The sequence below is a fragment of the Diachasma alloeum genome, unplaced genomic scaffold (assembly GCF_001412515.2).
Source record: "Diachasma alloeum isolate Michigan unplaced genomic scaffold, Dall2.0 Dall_scaffold_00199, whole genome shotgun sequence".
Lineage (NCBI taxonomy): Eukaryota > Metazoa > Arthropoda > Insecta > Hymenoptera > Braconidae > Diachasma > Diachasma alloeum.
In genome coordinates, this window is record NW_021680364.1 from 1148559 (window position 1) to 1168518 (window position 19960).

The 19960-nt window shown below is 35.7% G+C and overlaps 1 protein-coding gene across 1 annotated transcript in view; it reads left to right on the plus strand.

The window, feature by feature from the left end:
• LOC107035647 (voltage-dependent calcium channel type A subunit alpha-1) overlaps positions 1-19960 on the plus strand; it is a 108037-nt gene that overhangs the window by 83824 nt on the left and 4253 nt on the right. The window contains 13 exon segments of the mRNA XM_015253169.1: positions 3225-3335; positions 6551-6691; positions 6989-7105; positions 7492-7557; positions 7966-8057; positions 8400-8881; positions 9210-9314; positions 9386-9492; positions 11969-12013; positions 15733-15926; positions 17242-17530; positions 17945-17947; positions 18891-19018. Of these exon segments, the coding sequence (XP_015108655.1) occupies positions 3225-3335; positions 6551-6691; positions 6989-7105; positions 7492-7557; positions 7966-8057; positions 8400-8881; positions 9210-9314; positions 9386-9492; positions 11969-12013; positions 15733-15926; positions 17242-17530; positions 17945-17947; positions 18891-19018 (1880 nt within the window).

Sequence of the window (19960 nt, forward strand, 5' to 3'; positions counted from 1 at the left end):
AAGTGGTTGTATTTGCCTGCATATTCACTTGTTTTTCTGTTTAACTGTCGTCCCAACGTTTCTGTCGCTGTCGAATACACATAACAATACAATTGTTAATCCTCAAATTAACCCATCAAAGATCCCTTGTCATCATCAAAAAAATGATACGTTTCATTTTCATCGTTTAAAGTATCAAGTCGCGTTGATGAGATTCTCATTAAATTCAATAAATCTCCTCTTGTCATAACAGATACAAATGGTTTATCATCAAACGTCCATCATACTGATGATGGTAACGTGCGAACAATATGCGAAGCTTCTCGCTGATTATCATTTATTTCATTGTTTTGTAGAGAACATACTTCATTTATGATTCTTTTGGTCATTATTATAGAATCATCGTCCTTCCGTCACTCCTAGTTACTCTGTCTCTATTTCATCCGAATGCATGGCTCGCATCGTGTCCCCATGTGTTTTAAAACAAAAATCGAGATAATTTATTTTCAACATTAAAGAGACAAAATTTTTTGATATTCTGCACAAAATGACCACAACCCATTATTTAACTGGGTGGGAGCATCTGCACAGTTCGTTTTCGTTTCCATCGTGGAAGTGAAAAAATACTAAAGCTCCTGGTCAATTACTCGTTTCATTGATTTCAATTTTATTTGAAAAAATCGAGTTCAGTACGATTATTATTCTCCGTTAGCCGTAAATCGAATGGTGAATTTTATTTGCTTGATTTATTCGGTGAAGATTGATATTTCTGTTCTGTAAGAGCACATGCACACGCACTACCGATAATGTTAATCAGCACAAGTATTTTTTTTCATTAATTGGATTGGGATTAAGGCACGTGACGAAATTTTTCATTCGTGAGATTAAAACAACGAGACGGAGTGCCCTTGGTACGTGCTGTTGAAAAATTGTTTCTGTGGAAATTACAGCTTTGGCAATGCTCGCTTTTACAGATTGAAACTACAGATACATTACACTGAAACACTTTTTGCGATCATATAGAGATGTTGGAATTTTCGGGCTGGACTTTTGAATGAGAGACCTTTAAATTACAATTGAATTTTTGGATTGAGAAGGTTTTACTGAGAACCATAAACCCATTCAGTAGCAAAGCGGTAGGTTTTGAAGAATATCTCAGAATCTGAGAGAGATAGCGAAATTTTCGTAATGACCTTTTTGTAGATTGTATTAAGGGCTTCAAAACGTCATGACAAAAATTTTCCTATCTCCCTTAGATTTCAAGATATTGAAAACTGACCAATAGTCAAAATCGATGTAAACCGTTCTACCGCTTCGCTGTTGAATTATAACTAAATGACGCTTGGAAATTTTGAAAAGATGCCTGGTTTCTGTTGAAATTAGACTATTCAATATTCATGCTGCAATCAGACTAGTAAATTTCTGCCCTGAACTCGAGATATTGAATATTCATTCTAAATGCAGGTTGCTATATATTCAGCCTGAGTAGTTACCGTCCCTCGAAAATTCATTTTCACTTGAAAATTATTTTCCAGAAACTTCTCCCAGATTTCCAGAGACTTTCAAAAATACCAATCAAAAATTTCCAACGCCGAATTCAGTAGCGAAGCGGTAAAACGGTTAACGTCGGTTTAGGCCTCAGCTGAGTTTTGAGGGATACCTCCCAATCTAAGGGAGATACCGAAATTTCTGCCTCCCTCAGGTTCCGAGATATTCATTGAAAACTGGCCAATGGTCAAGTCTTGCCGCGTTTTACCGCTCCACCACTGAATTCTCAACAACAAAACAACATGCTTGTGAATGATTGAACCAGCACGTTGCAAGTTCTCAATGACCCGTCACGTTGTTTTCACGCACTCAAATTTGTCTCAATCACTCCAATTATGATATCTCCCCCAAGGAGAACCATAAAAATACACAGAACTGCGTGTTGCATGCTGGCTGCTGCAGATAACGAATAAACAAAAAAATCCATAGTCAAACCGAAACACCAACACTGAGATAATATTGTTACATTTCATTGAATGTTCAACAAATTCTATTGTTTTGCACTGGGCGTTCGCACGACAATACCATAAACAAAAGATATAATAATGATAATAATGATTTTCCTCATCACGATATCCCATTTATTTAGACATCAGAAAACTCGATGGATTCTGATGATATACATAACTGGTAATGATAAAACAAAGACCAAAACTCAATCCCTCCACATTAATCCTTCTTCTCCGCTTCAGATTCGTCTCTAATTTATCACCAAAATGACTCTCTATTACTTACAATCCTCCTGATGAGTTCCGAGTACTTCTTCTCGATTATAATCGACGATCCATGACCCTGAGAATTCATTGAGTAGTTATTGAGAGATAAATAGCATCGAGGAGAAAGCTTCATTTTGTCTGAAAACAGTGTGACACTGTGAAACAGTTATTTAGTTTTTTTTTTCACCGCCAATTGAATTATTAGAAATTGTATTGGCAGTAATTAGTACATATGGTCATTAAACCAATTAGTGACATCGTTGTACGCATCGTTGCATAGCAACGGGGCGATCAGGGAACTCAGAATCTCTGAATATTCAATTCCACGAAGATATTCAATTTTGATTAGATTCTAGCGCTGAGGATGTCATGGGTATCACTGGAATTGAGAGTTTTTATTGCTTGCAGAAGAAAATTTCTCTTTTTTATGGATGCGAAGCAATCGAGGATGTCTATCAGAATTCTTTTCAGAAGTTCGGAGAAGTTGCATAAAAAAACGTCAAAAGATGAATCACCATGTACTGAAAATTTAAATTCAATTTTCTCGAACATTCCTTGAACTCATCAAGTGAAACCCCCACGACATCCTCAAATATTTGCCATAACTAGTACAAACGACGACAGCACTGAAGCTCCAGAGATACAATAGCAGTCCACAAGAGATGAATTTAAAAAGACTACCACAACACAATTAGCACAGACACACAACACCCATTAGCCGTTAATTAAAGGGATAATTAACCTACTTAATTATACATTTGAATAAATTGACGACACATATGTACACACACAGCCGCACGTAAACAAACCACAACTAGTTGTATTGTTGATGGATAAAGAAAAGACAATCCCGGATGCGTCGAATGATGAAAAGTAAATAATCAAACTTGAGTGAAAACAAAATTCAGACAGACATGTAGGCTTGTATGTCCATATGTATGTTCGCTGTCGGCCGTGTGTTTGTCAGTGTGTGCGTTGCAGTACCACCGGCAGAGCGAGCTGTACAAATCCATATTGAAGAACATGAACATAGGCTTCACCGGGATGTTCACCATCGAATGCATACTGAAGATCGCCGCTTTCGGCGTCAAGGTAGGCTCCATCCCCCTCACGAAAAAACCATTCGAAGTAAAATAAACAGAATAAAAACTTCCATTCGGAAGCAAAAGTCAGTAAAAATAAAAAAAAGAGTATGACAGAAAAATTGCCAGAGTGCAGTAGAAAAAGTATCTTTGGATTTCTCCAAAACATGAATACATAATTCATTCAATGACGAATGAATTATGTACCTTTGCCGCATTATTGTACGTTCCATTCATGGACAAATGCAAAGATAACTGTCTTTTCGACTCAAATGAACTGGTAAGTCTCGCTTATTAGAAAACTTCTAGAGCCTTGATTTATGAACAGAATAATAAAGTATCGCTGAATGATGAAATTATTCTCAAATCCGCACGGATACCGTCTATCCAAAATTGAAGAAAGAAAAACATTGAGATAATTGAACAAGAATACGAAAATCATTGACACTGAAACGGTATCTGATGCAACTGAACGTCAAGTTCAAGGACCTCAGTATGCTGATGTGAAAATATGGGACACGAATTTTATACTCTGAGTATGCAATCGAAGGACTAAGCTGTGATCGTTAATAAACAAGTTTATTGAAAAATTTGACTCACTGGCCCTTCGATTGCGGAAGACTGGACAAAACGACAGGAGTTAACACAGAACAGAAGCTACAGACACAAATAAACAACGACTCGACAATTAAACTCATAAACCACATGATAGCAACACATTTCTAGAACGAAAATAATACAAAAGAATTATGTTTATTTACCTCTTTTACCTCTCTTCAGCTATCTGCCTCTTCTCTCTGTTGCCTCAATCTTTTTTCAACTATCTGCTACCTCTATATTTTATCTCACTCGATAGATGAAACTCAACAGCAATATGATAAGACTCAAGAAAATCTAGATGATCTGTTTAAACCGTGTGATGAAAGGATTAAAATTAATGGAAAAAAAATTGCCATAAAACAAGTATTCACGCCCCTGCATGTTGTTATGCCTTGAGATGAGCATCTGCACGCTAATCACTTGCACGTACCTGATGACACCGTCTTCTGGGTCCTCGCATGATTATATTTTCGTGAATATATCGAACACAACTAGATTGACATGCGTTGATGGCCTGATAACAGTTGATAAAGTATGACTGATTCAGTGGTATTTATTCGTCAACAATTGGTATGACCGGTTTCTCTGTTGATTTCTTCTCCCGCATGCGTCAAAATTCACCAGCTGACATGATTATTCGTGAACGATTGATCAAATTGTGCATCCCTGTGACGGATTGTTATTTTTACAATATACTCTTTCGAAAAAAAAATCTCCTTTCCCTCCGTCTGTCAATAGAGAAGAATCCACATGTGATTAACTGCCATTACTGTTCTTCTTTCATGTATTTTAATTTCACTTGACAACTATCTCCTCAATCCTCGAGAGATTGGTTAGACTTGCATTGTTAGACGCGCTAGGCGGCGATTCCCTTTCTAACATGTTGCCTAGTCTCTCTTGATCATCAGTCATAGGATTCAATCGTGACTTGTTGATGACGAGATCGATTCATTCAACTTTGGATGACAATTTCGAGTTGATTCATCTCGTCCCAACATTTACCTCCGAATTATTTTTTTCATACATTTTTTTTTGTCAACTCGACAAACGGGTGCAATCATTCGTAAAGTGCACGGGCTCAGAGAGGGAAACAGGGCAAATGTAAAATTGTAAAAGATAAAAAAACATCAACAAAAGAAGCGTTACAGAGAATTTGAGTATCCTACGGCTGTGTTGGCTATATTTTGTAGTATCACGAGGCGCCGGCGAATCTATTGGATGCCTTGAGCTACGTGAACATGGTTGTCACCCTACTTTTCCTCATTGAGTGCATCCTTAAAGTCATCGCATTCGGATGCAAGGTACAACAAAATAAATTAAAGAAAAAAACAACAAACGATGTAACGAAAGATAAAATCTACTCACTATTCACTCTATATTTACACTTAAAAAGAGATTGAAGAATAATTATTAGAATTGAATGGAAAAATGCGAAGAGAATCGATGTAGAGTTCACAGTAACTTGATGAAAATGTCAAAATAATTGGAATAGAGGATAAAAATAGGCGAACAACACCGACAAGTCCTTGATAATCGTCCACTTGTCACTTTACCTCACTTATATCTTTAGACCTTTATACATGTATCTCTACATGAAGCATTTTTTTAAATTAAAAAAACAAATAAGCGAATACATCATTTCTACTAGCTGCTTGCTATCACCGGCATGTTCCTGTAGATCTTTAGACAGATCCTGTTACTTTGCAACAGTCTAGTGTTTATTTTTCCAAATAATTGAATATCAGTTTTACCAAGAAAATTATATAATCGATATTTCAATTTAATGACTGACCTCAATCTAGGACACACGAATAATACCGTTAGGTGAAGCACTGAGAGTTCAATTATTGAAGATGATTAATCACATCACATGATCGGGATTATTTTATGAAAATACTTCCTACTGAAGTTGTAACAGATATTATTGTCCATGTAAGCACACTGGAGTCACACATGCACACAGATAAATCAATCATTATTGATTATTGATAAGAGCACACTCAGCACAGAAGTTAACATGAAGCCGCATACCGGCCATGCTGGCAATTTGTGATTTTCTTTTTTTTTCGAGTTGGATTTTTTATTTATTTTTGCAGAGCTAGAGGTAGAGTGCATTTGTTGTCTTTTTAGGTGACTCTGAAGGGGAATGAAACTTCTCTCTCGGCATAATTGACACTATGTGTTTATTAAGGATATACAAGAGTCTTGTACATTTGCAATCATCAAATTTGAGAATTGAATTTTTTGAAAAAGAATTGAAAAAAATAATTACATTCGTATAGAATAATAATTTGCAATTTGTAAATTAATTCATCAATCTTCCAGAAATAAACTTTCCAATTTTTTCGGATTTAAAAAATGTTTTCTAATTGTTTAATATCAAGATTAAAATGTCCAGAAACTTAGGGTTAAATGGGCTGAAATGAGAGCTCTGATGTTCGACTGCAAAAATAGAAAAACATTTAACTGAAAAAATAGCCAAAGTACTTGGATATCCTTAATTGCTGAGTTTAGATGGAATAGTTGAATAAAGGAATGGAGAAAGAAGTTTTAATTAGTACTCAGAGTCACCTCGAAATTATAATTGAACTAGGACTGATTTATTTAATGTTTGAAATGGGCCAGAATTTCTTCAAAGACCCGTGGAACACATTCGACTTCATCACGGTCATCGGTAGCATCGTGGACGCACTTGTAGTCGAATTCGGGGTACGTAAAACATGAAGGATAAGCATGAATTTTCTAGATTCAACAGCGAAGTGAAGCGTTTCATTTTAATGTGAGCATTAGAGACAATTGCGCGACGAATTCAATGAGTCGTGGAAAATTCTGCATCTTCGCTGTTGAATTATTCCATCTTCTGTTGAAATTCCGTAAATATGTTATTGATAGCTTCGTTCTTGCATCGTATCAGTGAATAATCATTGATTGGATAATGGAGCGTGACAGTTTAATGGGCCGATTTATTCCTGATGAGACGCAGGCGCGAAGTCTAATTGTTTGATTGTCGATGGGATAACAATTTTGTTTGTTTTAAAGTGTAATTTCTTATGTCCCCTACAGGAGAACTTCATCAACGTCGGGTGTTTGAGGCTATTTCGCGCTGCCAGACTGATCAAATTACTCAGACAAGGGTATACTATACGAATTCTATTATGGACATTCGTGCAATCATTTAAGGTAATTATTCAATTTGGAAATCGTATGTCGGGGAATATTGTTGAGGAAAAATTGAACTTTCAGGGACAGTCGAATAGTAATTTTTAGGAGAGTGACATTGAATTCGATTTACAGAAAAAAATTATAAAATTTCAGATTTCACTGAAAATTCAATGAAATATTAAACTTTTGAGTAGCAGGAAAGCGAGAATTCCCCAACTACTTGAATGTTCAAGCCAAAAATGAATATTCAGTACCAAATTATGTTTCTTGAATTTCCCTTCCTCCCCAAAATTGTAATTAATTAATTAATAAAAATTAATTAATAACATCGCAATTAATCTCAGTAAAAAAATTTCACCAGTGAATTTCCCTGACAACTAAGTTCATTTCCCTTTGCCTTCCAGGCGCTACCCTACGTCTGTCTCCTCATCGCCATCCTTTTCTTCATCTACGCAATAATCGGCATGCAGGTAATTATCTCTCCCCTCCCCCCAAAAAACCAAAACATTACACTGAAACACAATCAAGACCGTAAAAATGACAATACACTAATATTTGTTTTTATGTTCCAATGCAACCTTCATTATCACATCGTTTCATTTCAATAATCAGATGTTCGGAACCATTAAAAATAAACCATCAGAGGCAATAGAAAGTCACAACAATTTTCAGACTTTCATCGGAAGTTTGATGTTGCTATTTCGGTGAGTCGAGCAGCTTGAAAGAACCTTAATAAATGTTGATAACGCTCCAGAGCAAGCTGCTCGGCAATATAAAACCTCCCCCAGCGCTGTAGTATACCGCTAAACTAACAGAATAACATTCTAAAAATGTACTTTGCTAAATGTCTTGGATCCTTGCTTTGATGCTTTTGATAGGTTTTTGGGAACATCGCACTGGACCCAGAAACATCAATCTACGAGCACAACAATTTCCAGAGTTTCATACAAGGTCTGATGTTGCTGTTTCGGTGAGTGACTGATCCTCCGATGATGCGTCCCATTCCCACTCCCAATAATGCTTGGCTGGTGTTTATTATGTCGACATTCATTGTCAATTATTAAGCTGAAACTGCCAGAATATTCGTCAGCGGAAAATTCAATTTAGGGGTTATTTAAGTGTAGGAGAGTCAAATAATCATATGTACAAATGTTTTTCAAGTGCGAAAACGGTTTGTGGTTACTTAAAAACATTTGTACACCCCTAGATTCGCTTAAGACAAATCTTCTGCTGTCGAATCTTTCGCTAGTTTCGGCTTCATTCGTCAACTCAATGTTCTAATCAACACCTCTGGGGGAAATCCATCTTTCAGGTGCGCAACGGGCGAAGCATGGCCGAGCATAATGCTGTCTTGTATAAAAGGTCGTACCTGTGATCCTAAAGCGAAACAAGATGCCGATGGATGCGGCTCAAATCTAGCATACGCCTACTTCGTCTCGTTTATATTTTTCTGCTCATTTCTCATGCTTAATCTGTTCGTTGCTGTCATCATGGACAATTTTGACTACCTCACACGTGACTCATCGATACTTGGGGCTCATCATCTCGATGAGTTTGTTAGGATATGGGCGGAGTATGATCCCAATGCCACTGGGAAGATACATTTTACGGAGATGTATGATATGCTGAAGAATATGGATCCACCACTTGGATTTGGTAACAAGTGCCCCAACAGACTTGCTTATAAGAAACTCATTAGGATGAATATGCCGGTCGATGAGGATGGCAAGGTCGCTTTTACAACGACATTCTTTGCGTTGATCAGAGAAAATCTCAATATTAAAATGCGACCGGGTATGTTTGGGTTGTAGTTGATTTTGGGGGAATGTATCGAGAGAAATCTGTAGCGAGGTGGCAAAACATTTCGAGTTGATTTTGATTATTGACCAGTTTTCAATGAATAGAAATCTAAGGGAGACAGCAAAATTCTTGTCATGACAGGAAAATCTTTGACTGAGATATATAGCTGCGCTTCACAGATTAGATTAGATTCGCTACTGAAATGTTTTGTAGAAAATCTTTAGCTACAAAAAAGGTCTCTCGATATTCCACGAAATCAGTGGTTTCACAGATAAATGGGATGAATATATTGTTCTCAATTGTTGTTATTTCTATGCTACAGCGGATGAAATGGATCGAGCTGACGAAGAACTGCGGGACACAGTGAGGGCCATCTGGCCTCTCCAAGCGAAAAAGATGTTGGACCTTTTGATACCTAGGAAAGAAGGTAAATATAAAAATTCCCTCATCGCACGATCCGGGGGATTTTATGGAGGACTAATCGAGAGATTTTTTCAGAATTGAACAAAGGAAAGTTAACGGTCGGTAAGATATACGCTGGCTTCCTGATCCTCGAGAACTGGAGGACAACGAAATTCGGTCAGATTGAATCGACTGATCCTCAGGTGAGTCAGCCCAACCGAAATGCTAAACTACTGTTCAAAACGCAATCGTTCATATATTTATAAAAACAATAATCATTGTTAAAGTCACGGGCCTCATAAGAGAATTATCAATAAGTTTTCAGATGAGTCATTTGTGATTTGAGATCATTCTCGTCATGTTTCATTCCTTCTTTAGGGATTTAGTGTACTCAATCAATCAGAAAATTCTGGTGAATCTTTTGTTGTCACAATGAGCTTTACAATTTAAGCTACAATTAGAATATCGATAGATCGCTCAACATAAAAAAAAACAATTCTATTGAATTTCCAAATGAATAAAAGATTTCATGGACGATTTGATCTTGAATTAAGTATATCCAAGTACTTTGGCTATTTGTTCTCCAGTGAAATACTTTTCTACTTTTGTAGTCGAACATCGAAGCTTTCATTTCAGCCCCATTCGACCCTCAGATTCCGGACATTTTACAATGATTCTATTATTTAAAGTTTGCAGGACTGATTTTCAATGTCTGAAAAAAAATTAGAATGTCAACTTTTGGAGAAAAATTGATGATAAAATTAAAAAATTTCAATTTTTGAAAATTACTTGCATTTTCTATAAATAATTTATAAACAACGAATGTTTGAAAAAATAATAATGCTGTGTAAAGTGTAATTTGAATGTCGCTGAATATTCATGATTTTTTCAAATTGTTACCACGCAATTTAATTGACAAATTTGATGATTGAAAATGGTTCAACTATGGTGTGGCCTGAACCAAACTAAAGTAAAAGGTACTTAGATATCCTTAAATTCAAATTCATAACATTGAAAATTCATATGCAACTCTTACTTGAATTTTTTTTAAATGATAAAAATATGAGAAGTATGAAAATAATTTTCCGTTCAACGAATTAACCAATTACTTCTGAATGAAACATGACGTGAAAAAATCGAATGAATGTTGTTGGCTTCTTCATCGTAGGAATTGATCGCTGATGCGAGGATAATCATTGAAATTAGCGATGTGAGTCATCCCAGTAGTGTCTAGTCACCCAATCCCCCAATTAATTCTCAACAAAACGAACAATAAAAACCGCAGTTGCATTAGCAACTGTTTTCACATCAAATTACTATTGAGAGTTAATTAGCATCCTGATTCCTCGTCCCAAAATGTTACTCACTGATGTGCTGAATATATCGTAGTGCTAAAGAGTCATTCGATAGTAGGTCGAAGGAGAGGAGAATCATGTTGTCATCGATATTTCATTCAATGTCATTCCCTCCATCCCTTGAATGAGAGATACATCTGTTCATAAGTGAAAAATCAGTGGTTTCGTTACGGAAATCATTAGTCGTTCATTCGATATTTCATGATGGAGAACGACTAGTCGATTATTTTTACAAATTGCACTGAGAGAAAAAATTAGCTCAGCCGAAAATTTGATGGGACAGATTTACTTCAGGAAAATTAACCACATTTTGGTCGTGATCATCAGAAATATCCCTAGAAGAATTCGAACTGTTGGGAGGAAAAAATATAATCTATTGTACGACAATCATTTGATCTGAGAGAACTCCACAGGTTTATACCACAGAAACAACACATTGACGAGGAAAGAATATTTTTTTCTCAAAAAAATTGTCCCCTCGAAATTATTTAGTTTTGCCAATAACACAATTTTCGGCAAGAAAGATATACACTACTCAATAACATTCACTTGATAAAACCGGAGCCTCATATAATTCTCTGTAGAACGGATGTATTTACCCGAATGACATAAATGTCTCACGAGAACAATTACTACTACGAAAATTATCATATTTGGGTGGAAACTTTCGTTTTGTCGACAAGTAAATTGATTCAACACGACAAAAGATCTCAGGGGAACCTATAATTTTCCGGCAGAACTAATTCTTTCTCTCAGTTCATCTCAATGTGAGATTGACCGTGTATTATAGTAAACGTCGATCTCTCGTCATTGAAAAAAACGTGAATTTTATGTGCACAAATTTTTGGAAATTCAAGTGTGTCATTTTTTAGGAACAAAATGGAAATGTTATCGAATAATTATTCAGTGCATCACGTTTTTTCATTCATTTTTATTAATCACATTAATTCAGTAGAATAGGAAAAAATCGTGAGACGTCGAGTTACATAGCTAGGAAAATGTGGGTTGTGAATGATTAATATACAATAGAAAATGTGTGTTGAGTGTTGCCCGTTATTTTTTCACCTCCGCGAGACGGAAGTACGAGACTACTTAATGTGTATCAAAGTAAAGAAACGATATGACATATGAACTATTTGTCTAGATAGACTAGGAGAACTTAGGCCATAGTTGGAGTCTTAAGTATAATTAAGGCAAATTGAAAAGATCATGTGAAACATTGAAGCCCAATACGAGCAAGAGAAATGATTGCCCAGCCCTCCGCATACTCTCTATCGAATTCATCTTTACTTTTATACTTTTTTTTCTTCTCTATTTCTTTCAGACTAACGATAACGATAGTGCCGGGCAAAGTCCAACAGCCCAGGCGGTAGTACTTTCAACTGTTTTTTTCACACTATCATGTTCCTTTCACTCTGATTTTTTCGTTTCTTTGGGTGCGTTGAGGATATCCGAATATATTTTTGAGATTTTTCATGTGATGAACTTCAAATTCCTGTCAAGAGTTGAAATAATACTAATGCTAATTTGCTTTTGATTATTTGAGTGAACGATTCACGTCGATTTAGCTCTCAGCTGAGTTTTCGAGGAATATCTCCGAATCTAAGGCAGATAGCGAAATTTTTATAATAGCCTTTATTGTAGCTCTCAACTCGCTCTACAAAAGAGGTCATAACAAGAATTTTGCTATCTTCCTTCGATTCCGAGATATTCATTGAACCCTGACTGATAGTCAAAATCGACTTGAACCAAAACAAAGTTTAAAAATCGATAAACTTTGTTGGGAATAAAAATAAGTAGAGTAATCGTGTGAAAACCATCACTTGAAGAGATGACAGTGAATATTCATAAGATCTTTGACTTCAGCTATTTCGCATTCGAATGAAGTTCGCGAATGAAATTCATCACTTTTTATAACAAAAAAAATCCAAAAAATGTAAGTTAGAAATTCGGGTCCTCCACATCGCCCATTTCAAAATTCTCATTGTCCAAAAAATTTTGATAATCTTGTGTTTAGCACAGTCCAGCTCTGCACTAATAACACATCTTCATTTACCTTGTAAAACTAGATAAATTCGCTACATCCGAGTAAAATCATCCATTTACGATGTATATTTTTACTTTCATCCAATTTCTCTAGTTCATAATTTTTTATGGGGAGACTACCATCGGTTTTAAAATTCGCGGGCTGTGGGAGCGAGATTTATCATCCATTGAAGATTGATTATGTAAATCTAAAAACGAATAATTAGTGCAAAAAAATTTATTGTTTATTATCCGTTTACCCCGCAGACGCTTCGAATATTTAAAATAGTCCAGGGCCTTCAATTTTTGAGGTACTGAGGTTTTTTTTTAATTTTTGAAAATAAAAAGTGTACAATAGCAATTATGAGTTAGTTTTTTTAAAAAATCGACTCCTACACAGCTAATTTCGTTTTTTTTTTCATTAAAAAAATGGGAAAATTCATATAAAATAGCCAAAAAAATGATCCTCAAAATATTTGAAATATATTTTCGATTCTTGCAGAAACAGTTTTCTGGCTAATTGATATTGTACACATCTTCTCACAATTTTTGAAAAAAAAAAAAAAACATTTGTAGCTCAAAAATTGGAGGCCCAGGACTATCTTAAACATTTTAAGCGTCTACGGGGAAAACGAACAACCAACAATTAAAATTATTAATAATTATTAATTATTATTTAAATAATTTTTTTCGCACTAATTATTTATTTTTAAACACATATAATCAACCTTCAATGTATAAAAAAATCTCACTCCAATACCCCTCGACTTTTAAAACTCCTAGTAGTCTCCCCTTAATCACCATCATCACGTCAATCACCACTGAACTACACAAAACCCATATCACCCATGAATTCCCCTAGAACACTCGAAATAGCTACTAATACCTCAATAGAATAGACTAATAATTCTAGCAAATCCGTCAATGAAGATGGTATTGAGTTTTACCCCTCAAAACTCAATGTATTCTTTTTTGATAAAAGGTACCTCCTTCAATAGTGCTCTCCACTCAAAAGATATCCAGCTGACTATTTTACAATTTTATACATTAAACCCCCCCATTCGAGAAATGAATGCCAAAAATCCCAGACTAATGTATAAAATCGTAAAATTCGTATACAACCATCTGGTATCAACTCGTTCTTCCTTTGCGATTCAACATTTTACCGAAAATAATGCGGTGTAAGTAAAGAAAAAGAAGAAAGACCGTAAACCCAGGCACCTAGCCAGAGCCTCAGTAGCTGGAATTGAAAAAAATTCGACGCAGCGAAAGCTAGTTCGCCTTTTGCCTCAACCCCTCCCCCTCCCCTAGACAAAAATCTAATTAACTATCTGATTCTCCCAAAAAAAAAGATTGAAACCTCCTAGTTGAACTAATTTACTCCTAGAACGATGCTAGATCGAACTTAGATACTTTTTATCCATTTTGCTCATGTCAAATCGCTCAGTTGTGCTGATTAAAACCAATTAACATTCCCTGACTTGAGCATAAAATATTTTATCACCTCGAGTAGTTTAGAGGAACTGTTTTTACCTGAAGAATAGATAGATTATTATTTATTTCGAGTTATGAGTAGACCTCGCTTGATCTTTCCTAATGCATCAACACACTGACACACTCGACAATTATTTTGAATTACACCCCCCTGGCGATAATCCGTGTTAAAACACCAATTGATTCCATTGGGTTGAGGATTTATCGAAATTACTATCACTTATTCTTCACTTCACGTTATTCACTCGAGTTGAAGTATGATTAACAATCAGGAAATCATTACTCTGCTAAATACGATTTATCACATTGACCACTTGTAATATTTAGGCATGTTTTGAATGGTATTTTTGATCATTTTTATTATCAAGTTTATGTGTGCGTACAAGGTAGGGAGTTTCCTATAGAACGCCAGCTGTGTTTGTGAATTTTGGTATCGGCTTGGTACTTTCTTTTGGTAATTGATGATAATGCACAGATAGAAATTTATCAGAATTTTTCAAACACATTTTCGCCATGAAAATGATTTTTTCACACGAAATTCGTTCAAAAAATTACGTAAATTCTGCAATTAAATGCTCTATCAGTGTAATGTTTGTGCGTGCGCAACTGGACTTGACTAATTTATCGAAATTTCGTGGATCCTCATCGATCGAATCCCGGAATCGATGATAATCCATGAACAGTTTCAATCTGCATGCTTAAAATAATTAAACTGCATTAATTCAGTCTGTCAATGATTATATTACTCTACATATTCTATTAAAATCACCATTGTACTACGCATCACACAAAAACGTCCACAGATTTATGTCACGCAAATAAACATTTCCAATTTGCTGTTTGAACAAACATATACAGGCTTTAAACGATATATTTATTGAATTTCTAACTATTCACTGAGACGTAGAAATTTCACATGAGTTGCACGAAATTCCATTGAGAATTCTCACGTCTCCGTGAGCCCATCCACTTCGCAATTTGACTTCACAAGATAATTTTTTAAAAAATCAATTCAATCGTGAACTCATGCTTTCATTTCCAACTTCAATATTCAATGATAACACATTGCACAGTATACCACCACGACACTCTATCTGTGGCATGGTTTCAAGCAAAGGTTTTGAAAAAATTGACCAATAATTTTACACGATATCTTTTTTACACGATAATTTACCTGTGGAATGTCTCTTTCTCAATCTCGCTCCAGTTTCTCATATTTCTCCTGTCTGTATCTGCATTCAATATCTATTTGATCATGCGATAATGCACCATGTTGCACAAGAATTAATTAATCCAAGAACGAGTGAATAATTCCTGTGAATTGTACACGCATAAAAAAAAAGGAATGTGAACAAATGGACTGAGGCGAGAAAGAGACTGATGCTGAATGCACACGGAAGCCAAGTGTCCGTGTTGGAAACGGTGAAAGCCTGTATGTGCATTGTACATACGTCGTGGACCATGGCAGTGATGCGTGTGAATACCTAATTGAATAGCAAAATGAAACATAAATGATGAAAAGAAAAACAAATGTGCCGAGTCTGACACGGGTTTGACACGTCCGAACAGCGTTCTTCTTTCTTCAACTGCCTGATGGACATGGCCGGGGTTAATCACACGGGTAATCATCATGGAAGCCGATTAAACAGTCTTGAGCCACCGGGTGTCGATGGAAAGACTGAGGCTACGAAGGAGGGCAAAGAGGAAGAGGGAGCCCTTGGGGTTCTTGCTGCTGCCGAGAAAAGGCGTCAGCGTAGCATCAGGTCTGTCGAGTTACTTTCAGCATTAAATATATTATCATCACTTTTTCCCATTAATGAGATTGTGAAGTAGTTGTGATGGGTTTTGGAGGCATTCTAGAGAAAAAGTCTCTGCAAGAGTGGGTTTTTTAAGAGTAATAATTCGGTTTTTTTTTACTGCAGACAGAAAGCAAAAAATCTTGAGTCATAAGTTGATATGCAACTTTGACTCAACTTGAGTCTATGTAAATGTGAACTTTATTCTCAACTTTGGATTTCACTTGAATCTCAACTCGAGTCAAGTTGAGTACTTGAGTTGAATTTAAGTCAACTTGACTCAACCTGAATCTCTACTTGAATGTTAACTAATGTCATTGAAAAGTAGTTGTGATGGCTTTCGGAGGTATTCCAGTCAGAAAGTCTCTGCAAGAATGGATTTTTTAAAAATAATAATGCGTTTTTTTACTGCAGACAGAAAGCAGAAAATCTTGAGTCTCAACTTGAAATGCAATTTGACTCAATTTGAGTCTATGTAAATCTGAACTTTATTCTCAACTTTGAATTTCACTTAAATATCAACTCGAGTCAAGTTGCGTGTTTTTTAATTTGGCTGCCTACTTGAGTTGAACTTAACTCAACTTGAGTCAACCGGAGTCTGTTTGGATGTTATCTTCATTCTCAACCTTGGATTTTACTTGAATTTCAGTATAAATCACTTCAAGTGTGTTATTTTCAACATGACTGTCTATTCCAGTCTAAAATTGAGTCAATGTTTCTCAACTTGAATCTCCATATGAAAGTTGAACCTCAGTTTAACTCAATTTGATTCAAGATGAGTGTGTTACTAATTTGACTCACTACTTATGTCTAAACTTCAGTCAGTTCGACTCAACTTGACTGTCTACTTTATTTTCAACATGACTTTCAATGTAACTTTCGACTCAACGCTATATTCAATTAATTATCATTAACTTGACTGTCTACATGAGTCTACACTTGAGTCAACTTGACGCAACTTCAATTGTCTACTTGATTTTCAACTTCAGTCTGAACTCAATTCAATTTGACTCGACTTGAGTGTCTACTCAATTTTAAACATGACTTTCAATTGAATTCTCCACTCAACTCAATATCCAAAATCGATTCCAAAGTCGTGTTGAGTCAACCTCTCATTCTACTTGTATTACATTCACCTCAACTTGATCAATTCAATTCTATCACAGAGACTTTCCACTCGGATACCTTTAAACGTGAAATTACTTTCAGTTTCATCATTCAACCAACCAAATATCTCCAATTAATACCATATCCAATAATTAAACAAAAATTCTGATTGCAGAAACAAAAAGGTGAACTGGAAGATGTCCCACCAGTACGATAAACTAGGGAGCAGCGGAGAGAGTAGCCAGGGAGGGGGTGGGTCTGGGGTTGTAGTTAACGGCGATGAACGTGGCCCCGAGTTAGAGCCATTGCTGGCAGAGTCCTCCCAGGACCACTACCATCATCATCAATACTACGATACCGACAATGATCAATACTACCATCACCACCATCATCATCACCGACCACCCTCGTACTATCAACACCAGAACACCTACGCACCTCGCTCCTCAATCCGTTACCTCAAGGTGTCGGCTCGGTCCAAGAAAAAAAACCAATCAAATCAAGTCAATTTAGTGAAACGAGAGATATTTCCATTCTCATCATTTCGATTATTTTCTTTTCTTTGAATTATTTCATTCATTTCTTCCAAAAACCACCTTCCCTTTTGTTCTTATTCGTCAGTTTAAAAATGACTTTTTTTACATAAATTGTCGACCAATTATCGATAATTATCGCTCAATTACGGAGCATTCGTATGAAGGAGAAAGGCTCAATTAGTTTTTCAAACAATTTTTGTGGTTTTATTTTTCTTTGGTGGTACCTTGAATTTTTTGTTGTTGTTAGATTTATGTCTATACTAGACGTCATTTAATTGAAGTATATTTTCTAGATGAGATATCGTCTCTATAGATAAATCAACTCAGTCAGATACTCCAGAGATGGTCAGTTTATTTGTGGGTAGTGAAAATAATGTTAGATTACGAGTTATAGTCGTTGAACACAGTTACAATAGAGTACACATGGTCCTGGAGAATAGTATTTCCACCACAATGTTGTTATCATCATCTACGAATGAGAAATGATCGTGTTGTGGTGGAAATTTGAGTCTAGTTACTGTTTATAGAAACACGGGGACACTTAGAGTGATTTTATTCATTAAGAATAATTGATAAACAACTTAGAGATCAGTCTTACCCTTCCCTAGCTGCTTTCGTTCCCGAATAAGAATAGAGTGAAAAAATTTGGATCAAGTCGTCCAGATTTTTATTCCGTGTTTTTTCATATTTTTTGTGTATAAGTTTCTACCTGATGGTAAGTAATGTATCTGAATGTTTGACGGTGATAGAACACAGGAGTTTAACAGGCAACCACTAATTTTTTTTACATATCCCCTTTCATTACTGAATCAGACAATCAAAGTGCATGTGCATGTTCAAGTCATTCTCTACGCATGAAATTTTTTAATCATTCTTACGAGTATTCAAGACCTTTTCCCTTAGTTTCCCAGATTTTTTTTGTTATTGAGCTCTCTACTTCGACGCTGAAACAATCCGTGAACTACCAGTGTATTTCGATCTTCAGAAGTTGTAGAAATGAAATCATCAGTTTTAGAGAATTTTTTAGAGGAATTGAGTGATTTAATTGTGAGAAATGCTCTTCTGAAAATGCGAAATATGCTGTCACGACAGAGGCAAAAGGCGTCTCGATAAATGTAAATGGAATATTGAATAATTTTTTTATCGTCAGATTTTAATTGAAATGAGAGAAGTCGAGCAAAGGAATCAACGATGCCCCAGGTTTTCGAATCCCCCTTGTGAAAAAATATCAAGAGTGTTGGTAGAGTAGTTATTGTCATCTTATACGAATTTCTTCCTCCGTTTAAAGGACCTTCAGGATATCGTACCTAGTGATTCAAGGGCAGGGAGTCTGGAGAGCCTGACGCAAGGGGACAGGCTTCATCCGCAACATGTGCAGCATCCGCCGAGGCATCATTCACGCTCACCAAGTTTAAGGTATTTTTTTTCATAGATAAAGCTTTCTTTTGATCTGAATTTTTCATGAAATTTTATGAATTGTTTATACAATGGGTAATTTCATAAAATGACAGCATGAACTCTTGAAATTTTCTCCTTAAATCATTAATCATTAGGACGATTCGTCTATTTAGCTTGACTTTGAATCTCCACCGAGCGCCACTTGGCTCAACTCAACTTGACTCAACTTAACTGTTTATTTTATTTTCAACTCTAGTTTTTACGTGAGCCTCAACTTGAGTCTCGATGTGAATTTTAACTTGAGTCTTAACTTCACTTAATTTAACTCAACTTGACTCACTTTGATTGTCTAGTGGATTTTCAACTTGAGCATCTACTCAACTTTGAACTTGAACCGCTGCTTTGAGTCTCCACCGAGCTCTACTTGACTCAACTCACCTTCATTTTTTAGTTTTAACTTGAGTTTCTACTTGACCTTTAAGTTCAGTCTTCATATAAAGTTTAACTTAAGTATCAACTTGACATAATTCAACTCAACTTGATTTTTAACTGAGTGAATTAACTTGACTTGATTCAACTTGATTGTCCACTTGATTTTTAACTTGAAGGTTCATGTTAATTTTGACTTACGCCTCAAATCAACTTAACGTGACTCAACTCAACTGTTTATTTTATTTTCAACTTGAGTTTCTACTTCACTCTCAACTTGAGTCTTCATGTGAATTTCAACTTGAGTCTCAACATAACTTAATTTACCGCAACTTGACTGTCTAGTGGATTTCGAACCTGAGCATTAACTCAATTCAACGTGAAGAGTATTTGACTCAACTCAACTTCATTTTTTAGTTTAAACTTAAGTTTCAACTCAACTCAAATTAACCATTTATTTCACCATTTCAAAATTTTCACATGATCAGTCATCGAATAATCCATCACCCCTGCAATGACTCCCCACAATTA